The sequence below is a fragment of the Natrix helvetica genome, assembly GCF_964273705.1.
Source record: "Natrix helvetica genome assembly, chromosome: 11".
Classification (NCBI taxonomy): Eukaryota; Metazoa; Chordata; class Lepidosauria; order Squamata; family Natricidae; genus Natrix; species Natrix helvetica.
This window is the reverse complement of record NC_138562.1, coordinates 18,333,286-18,341,465: the sequence shown is the minus strand read 5'-3', so window position 1 is coordinate 18,341,465 and position 8,180 is coordinate 18,333,286. Positions and strand designations below refer to the sequence as shown.

At 51.8% G+C, this 8,180-nt stretch overlaps 1 protein-coding gene across 1 annotated transcript; it reads left to right on the top strand.

Moving 5' to 3' along the window:
* Positions 1-1,177: 1,177 nt before the first annotated feature.
* NONO (non-POU domain containing octamer binding) lies at positions 1,178-8,101 on the top strand. Its single transcript, XM_081963749.1, has 11 exons — positions 1,178-1,334; positions 1,647-1,794; positions 3,092-3,285; positions 3,748-4,049; positions 4,591-4,686; positions 5,483-5,679; positions 5,768-5,852; positions 6,160-6,262; positions 6,365-6,407; positions 6,607-6,716; positions 7,210-8,101. The coding sequence occupies exons 2-11, from the start codon at positions 1,674-1,676 to the stop codon at positions 7,345-7,347; spliced, it is 1,389 nt and encodes a 462-aa protein (XP_081819875.1). The 5' UTR covers positions 1,178-1,334; positions 1,647-1,673; the 3' UTR covers positions 7,348-8,101.
* The last annotated feature ends 79 nt before the right edge of the window (positions 8,102-8,180 follow it).

The following is an 8,180-nucleotide window of genomic DNA, read 5'->3' as shown; positions in this document are numbered from 1 at the left end:
GTGAACACCTTCTCCAGAGTGGGTCACGCACCTTAAGTGGGCAACCTTGGAGCAGAGGGTGGCTGAGAGAAAGAGCTGGCCCCCTTGCTGCAGCCAGGGAAGGGGCATAGTTAGAGCTGATCTAAGGATGGGAGACCATAGCTTGAGAGAACCACAGCCATTAACGGTGTCCATCACAAAGTCTGGGCTGCCAGGAGATGGCCAGGGCTTAGCCCAGCAGGATGAACGGGGCAGGTGGATCCTGGTGCTGGAAGTAGAGGGTTGGATATGACCTCTCAGCTGTGTGCTCTTCTCCCCCCAAGTTCCTAAACTTTCCAAGGCCTATCATCTGTAGAGCTTTAGGAACATGTAGCAACGATGGGCTTCGTGATCCTAACCGTCTACCTGCAGTGCAGCTTTGTTGCCTTCCCTTCCTCCCGAAAACTGGACTTCAGTTGTGGGACACACACACCCCTTGGTGGGATGGTTGGAAGAAAGCTGGCTTGCATTCTGGCAAATTGGTTTCCTTTGCACGCAGCAGGGCACCCTAGCAGAGGATGCCAGAGCAAAGTGGTGCTTCTTCCCTTCCCTTCTCAACAGCTGGAAACAATTGCAAGGAACTCATGGGTCTCCCTCGGCCTCCCCAGCAATCCCGCATAGAATTGGGCTGCAACAGCCTAGAAATCCTAGCGGAGACCTTTAATGGAAAAAGGTGGGGGAGGGAATCCTAAAGGTTTAGGATCGCGCCGCGCGGCTTATCCCCTCCCTCCCAAGACAACTGGCTACAAACTGGATAGGGAGCAAAGTTCTGCGCGAGATTTGCATATACTTGAATAGGTATTAATCCCGACCCCTAACCGGCCCTGGGAAGCGGCCTTGCCCTAGCGCCCCCGCAGGCAGACCGGTATGCCTTCCACTCCGCCCGCGGTCCCTTTAAGAAGCGGCACGCTTCATTCTGCGCCTGCGCGGACATCGCGGATCCTCACGTCACTCGCTCTTCGCCCCCTCCCTTTTCCTGCCCCTTTGTCCCTTTTCCACCACTCACTCAAACCTGACTGGAAAGCGCCTCGAGTGCCGATTGGCTAAGCTTTGCGCGGGCCGGGGGAGCAGAGAGCCGGACCAATCGGAGGCCCCGCGGCCCGCTCGGTTTGCCTTCGCCTTTAGATCGGCAAGCATGGCGGCCACTTAGCGGAAGAACTGGAGCGGCCTTTCAACCAATTGGGCCCGCCAAAAAAACGGCAGGGGCGGGACGGGACCAGCACGCACCAGAGAACGGTTTCCGGCCTCGCGCGCCCCCATTTTTTCCTTCTTCCTTTACCTCCCCCCCCTCCCGCCTTCTCGTCGGCTCGCCTGAGGTGAGGAGGCCGCGGGAGCGCCGGAACCGGGCGGGCCTCGTGAAGCGCCTCTCCCGGCGGAGGGGGAAGCTCGAGGCGGCGAGGGCGCGGCCGGCCCTGCCTGGCTCCCATCGGCCGGCCTCTGGGAAGCGCCCCTGGGCCCGGAGTCTCCCCGGAGAGCGTGGGGATGGCGGAGTTGGGACGCTCTCGGCTCCGCCGGCCGCGATCGCGGAGCGCGCTGGGAATTGTAGTCCGAGTGGGGGAGGAAAGAAGCGGTGGGGGGGGGAGGCGGCCCAACCATCTCTCCCTCTTTCGGCTGCTTCTCTCCCGCAGGGAGCCGGCCCTCCGCCCCGGCCAAGCATGCAGGGCAGCAAGGGCTTCGCCATGGAGAAGCAGAATCACGTCCCGCGGAAGCCGCCGCAACACCACCAGTCGCAGCAACAGGCCGCCCCCGCCAACGGGCAGCAGCTCAACAGCCAGAGTGAGTGTCCGGAGGGGATGGGGCGCTCGCGTGGACCGGCCAGCCGGGACAAGAGAGCCCCAAGGCGGCTCCTGAGCCTGTGTGGAGCGGCCGATCCACCTGGGGCTGCAGCTGCGGGAGGAAAAGAGCGTCTCCCGCAGCAGCATCTGGGCACCCGAAGCTGCCTCTGCCGGAGAGGCCGAATCTATGCTGGCCCAGTTTAGCTCAGCTTCATCTCCCTTCGCTTCCCGCCCCAACAAGAAACATGGACGTTTGATTGGGAATTGGGGTCTGCAACGCTTGGTTTCACTCTATTAACCCAGCCTAGATAATCTAGACCAGGGGTGTCCAAACTTGGGACCTTTAGGACTTGTGGACTTCAACTCCCAGAATTCCCCAGCCCACAAGTCTTAAAGGTCCCAAGTTTGGACACCCCTGAGCTAGATGGACAGAATCGGGGCTGTTCTTACTGGTTGCAAAACGAAATCAAACTCTATGGGCTGCAGCGTAATTTAAAGAGAGAACCCTGTAACTTATTTGGCTGATGCTGCAGTTGCTTTCTTTGGCTCAGCTGTCCCTTTGGTGCTTTCTCACATTTTAGGATTAGAATCTTTTGTCTCCAGCTCAAGAATATATAGACTCCTTATATATATAGTTAACATTAAGATTAAAAGTCAAAGAAGAGTCTGAATACTATGAAATTTGGGATAGCTGGTATAAATGGTTACATAACAGGAATAAAGTTAATTCAGCTGAGAAACAATAGAGAAATGTATAGAGCTGTAGATGAATGTACGTATATAAATATAGAAGCGATATAAGATTGATATATACAGGTATGATGACATAGCAATGTTAATGTGATGATTGTAAGATAGAGGGGAAAAACAAAAAAAATCTGCTTTAAGAATAATATATAGACTTTTAATAAATCTGGTGTTGGCCTCAGATGAATTTACTAGTCACCTAATATTTAGCTAGCTTTTAAGCCATTTTATTATTAAGACTTGGCCTTCCATCTGAAGGAAGCTGAAAAGCTTTCCCACCTGCATCCCCTTGTAGCTGTCCCAGACCTGACCTTACACTTGTTCAGTTCTGCATTTGTAATCTTCTAATGCATAAGATGAAGGTTGCAGTGGGTATTCTCCTTCTGGTTGCCTGGAGAGGCAGACATGGATAGTTTTGGGTGGCTCTTTCCTATGGCTGTAAATTGGAGATGCTGTTAATGTCCGGATCATGATATATGATCATCTGGAGTATGTTAATAGTCATTTGTTCCCCAGTTTTGCAGAATGAATTTATATCTCTTTCCCCTCAGATGAAGGCCTGACGATTGACTTGAAGAACTTCCGAAAACCTGGGGAAAAGACCTTCACCCAGAGGAGTCGCCTCTTTGTGGGAAACCTGCCACCTGATATCACTGAGGAGGAGATGAGAAAGATGTTCGAAAAATATGGAAAAGCTGGTGAAGTCTTCATTCACAAGGACAAAGGCTTTGGCTTCATCCGACTGGTGAGTGACCAGAGCCGTTTCTTCTGGCGTGTCCCGGGGCTAAGGGGGAAGCTAACTTGACTGAAGTTGAAGAGCATAACTGTTATTCTTTGAGCAGCATACAACCCACCTGCCTTATTTTGGATACAAGCAAATTTCAGGCTGTTGGCCCTCCAGAAGGTATTTATCGCCTCTGTTGCTGTCATTAATCGCAACTGTCTCTGCACAAATGAGAGCTGAATACTAGCAAATGGTCTTGGTGGTCTGGCTGCTTGGGTCTTTTTTTCCTCTGGGAGCCAGGCATAGGTTGGGGCCTTTTCTGTGACTGGTTCCTTATAAAGTGGAATCTTTCATATTTAACTTATACCTTACTTTAATCCACCTAACAACTGTTCTTTGGGCTACAATACAAATACTCTCGGGGCTACCGCAATGAAGTTCTTCCCAGAAGCACCTTTCATTTAGTGTCTGTCTTGCCCGCAGGAAACCCGGACCCTGGCTGAGATTGCAAAGGTGGAGCTGGACAACATGCCTCTGCGTGGGAAGCAGCTGCGTGTGCGCTTCGCTTGCCACAGCGCGTCGCTGACTGTCAGGAACCTGCCGCAGTTCGTGTCTAATGAGCTCCTGGAAGAGGCTTTTTCCATGTTTGGCCAAGTTGAGAGGGCTGTGGTCATTGTGGACGACAGAGGCCGACCTTCCGGAAAAGGCATCGTGGAGTTCTCAGGAAAACCAGCTGCTAGAAAAGCCCTGGACAGATGCGGCGAGGGGTCCTTCTTGCTGACTACGTAAGCACAGGCGGGGACCCTCTGGGTCAGTTGGGTGGGCTTGCAGCTAGAAGGCTGATCTTCTCTGTTTGTGTTCGCAGTCATAAATGGGGGGACTGTGCAACTTTGGTGGTCCCTGTTGGTGAATGATCTTTGCCTCCGGTGAGTAGGGCTGACAAAGTGGAGAGGATATGCACACAGCAACTGGGTTCTCTTTTTGAAAGGCATTGCAGCCTAGAAGTGTTGTATGTGTATGCTCAGATCAGCTACCTAGGAAGCTGATTCCTCCTTCCACACACCCGAGCATGGAAGGTGCTGCTTCTGAGATAAGCCACCGAGGAGCTGAAGAGCAGGATCTTACTGGGTAACTTGGTGCTTCGATACAAATAATTGACTTTCCGCTGGTTGCCCCAATGGCTTCAAGAATGGCGTCAGTTGCTAACTGTCAAAGAAAGACCCTTCATTCTGAAAAGGGAATGAAGGGGAAGTTGGATACTAAAGGGTGTTGCTAACTTTCTGGTTTTAGCTCCTGAGGTTGCCTGTTCTCAAACTTTTCTTCAAGGTTCCCTCGGCCTGTGACGGTGGAGCCCATGGACCAGTATGACGATGAGGAAGGACTGCCGGAAAAGCTGGTCATCAAAAACCAACAATATCACAAGTAGGTGCTAGGGAGATTCCAAGTGGCACCTTTGTGATGGAAGCAGCTGTTCTTAAAAAGCTGGACTACCCAGCATGCACTCACGGAGGGAAATCCCTTTGGGCTAGGCATATGTTTGTCAAAGCAGAGGTGAAAATGGAATCTTTGTCCTCTGCAACCACAGTGCAGTTGGGGTTCCTTTGGCGGGTTGGATGCTCTGGAGCTGCCGGCTCTGCTAATTCCACAGGTGCTGGCTGAGAGGGCCTCTAGATTCTTCTTCCCATTTTCTGTATATTTGATTATTCATGTTATAACAGCAGCTAGGATTGTATTTGCACAAAATTGGGAAAGTGAAGCGATCCCTACAGAGGAGAATGTGATTAGGGAAATATTACAATGTGCAGAAATGAACAGGTTAACACTGGCAATTAAAGAGAAAGCACAAATGGATTTTTATATTATATGGGAAGCATTTTATCGATGGCTAGAGAATAAATATACAAATTAGAAGTAAAACTAGCTGTGTTAAAATGTATTAATTAGAAATTAACATAACTAATAGAGTTAAATTAAGAAGAAGATAGTTATAATATCAAACGTAAGATATTGGCAGTAAGTTGGAATAAATAATGATTGTAAAGCTTAACTTACTGCACAAAATATTTGTACCCAGACAACACCCTGTTTAATGGACTATTTGTATTAAGATAAAATAAAAACTTTACAAAAAAACCCAGATTCTTCCTCCCAGCCCCTGGCCTTTCGCTCATGGCTTGCAGTTCCTGAGTGAGGGGCTCTCTGCCTTCTGCCCCCGCAGGGAGCGCGAGCAGCCTCCCCGCTTTGCACAGCCCGGCTCCTTTGAGTACGAGTACGCCATGCGCTGGAAGGCCTTAATCGAAATGGAGAAGCAGCAGCAAGACCAAGTGGACCGCAACATTAAGGAGGCCCGGGAGAAGCTGGAGATGGAGATGGAGGCGGCTCGTCACGAGCACCAGGTCATGCTTATGCGTCAAGGTGGGCACCGGAATTGATTGGGCCTTGTGGGGGTCGCTTCTGGCAGCCCTTCCCGGATACCAAACTGTCCTCCTGCTTCTACTTCCAGATTTGATGAGACGCCAGGAGGAGCTCAGGCGTATGGAGGAGCTGCACAACCAGGAGGTGCAGAAGCGCAAACAGCTGGAACTCAGGTGAGCAGCAGGTTGACAGAGGCAGCTCCGGTGCAGATCGCGGAATAAATGATAAAAAGGTCAAAAACTGATTCCTGAAGAGAGCTGAAAAATGACATTCGTTCTTTAGCTTTAGGGAAATTTTCCAAAGAGCTCTTGGCTCCAGTCTCCCAGCTGAGTGCTCTCTTGATGAATTGATGCCCCCCCCCTTGATCCTTTTTTGGGGGGGCTTAGTGGATGCGGCCTGCCAAGCTGAGACATGGCCGAGGGGGCCTAATCCTTGGGGAGGCTACTGAAGCAGGGAGACCAGTCCGGGCTTCTCTGGTAGGCAAGAAGAGGAGCGCCGGCGTCGGGAGGAGGAGATGAGGCGGCAGCAGGAGGAGATGATGAGGCGGCAGCAGGAGGGGTTCAAGGGCGCCTACCCTGATGCGGTAAGGGGGGGTTAGGGCTGATGCGCAAAAGCGGGAGGGAGCCAGCAGCAGCACCTGACTTCAGGGTCCTCTGGTCACCTTGGGCTTGTCCGTCTGTTTCAGAGAGAGCCTCCCGATATGCGAATGGGGCAGATGGGGATGGGAGGTAAGTGGCACAGAGATGCCAAGACAGACGGCCCTGGCTCTGGGCACCGGCTGCCGGTCAGGGTCTCTGCCTGTAGCTGAGCTGGGGCCGTGGGTAGTGGGGCCGGGCTTGGGGAGATGGCTCGTGAATCGGGTTGCCGTGGTGGATTCTGAAGGGGGCTGAGCTGTACTTCAGGAGGGGTTCCTGCTTTGTCCTTCAGGTGCAATAGGAATGAACAATAGGGGGACCATGGGGGGCACCAGTGTCCCTGCAGGACCCCCGCCTGCAACTGGCCCTGGACCAATGATCCCTGATGGAGCCATGGGAATGGTGAGGTCAACCGAGCTCTCGTCCTTGAAGGGGGGAGGGGAGGAAGAGCCCAGAATTATCACAGCATTATCATGAGGACTTGTACTTGTATTTCAAGTTAATGTTTATTAGATATTGGAGGCCGGGGAGGTGGCTAGCTGTGGTAACATTCCAAGCAAGGTCCATTTGGTAGTTTTTATTTCTTAAGGTCATTAATTGGCTTTGGGATCCTTGCCTTTTGTTTCTACAATCTTAAGGAGGGCTGGCAGCATAAACGTCGTCGAGGGGCTTGGAGGGCGTAGGGTCTCTTTCAGGAGCTGTTACTCTTAGAGGTGTGATGGGTTCTAGGATCCCAGCCGGGTTTTCTGTCTTTGAGATCCTTTGAAAAGAGTGCTTCCCCTGGGCTTAGGCTTAGACCTGTCTCTGAGCCCCCTTGTGGGTCTTCGTAAAGCCCCTCGGGCCTCTGGGCCTCTGGTTGTTTCTGACCAAAACCCTTCTTTTCTCTCTGCACAAGACCCCTCCACCACCAGCCGATCGCTTCGGACAGAGCGGGGCCATGGAAGGCCTGGGCACCATGGGAGGAAGCACGCCGGGATTCAACCGGGGGGCTCCCGGGGGAGATTTTGGCCCTAACAAGCGTCGCCGGTACTAAGAGGAAAGGGCCCCGTGCCTGGCTCGCCTCTCAAGAAGACCCCTAGCTCCTTCTTGGGCCCCAGGGGTTTGGCCAAGGCATCTGGTAACGTTTCTAAACGGTGCAGCTGACACCCGGAGGGTTGCATTCCTGCAAGCACGCAATGTGAACACGGATCCCAGGAGGCTTCAGTAGCTGTGTAGTGTATGGGCCGAGCTAGGACCCCTGGCCCTTTTCCTTCCCGTCCCCAAGCCCCTCAGCACCGGCTGTCCTTGGAGGCCACCAGCTCTCCCCCAGGCCTCGGAAATGCCCTTCCGAGCACTGGGGCAAGGCCCGTGGTTCTGTATACGTGGCCACAGCCACAAATGGCAGATCATGTAGGGGGGGGAGGGGGGAATAGTTTTTTTAAAAAAACTTGTAGCTTTTTATTTTTTCCTCCGGACCATTTTTTTCTTTCCGTAGTTTTCTGGGGCAGCCGAGAGGGCTCGATAGTGGTGATGGTTCTGGGATGAATTATTCAGTGTTGTACCATTCTTTCTTTTTTTATTGGTAGAAAAGTACAATCTATTGGACATAGTAAAACACAAAAAGTTTCCTGTTTAAAAAAAAAAAAAACTCAGCTGAAACAATTGTTTGTATAACCCTAACTTTACCCCGTCTTGTGTAGAAGTAAATGTGTGAACCTGAGCTGTAATCGTCTACTAACAGGTTGAGTTTGTCTCCAGATTGTTACAGGAATGCATTATTATTAAAAAGGGATTTTAAGACTTTTTCACCTTGTGTCCGTCTGTCGTGTCTCCTGGGGCTCTGATGACTAGATGGAAAATCTGGGCAGGCTGTTCCTCCTCCTGCCA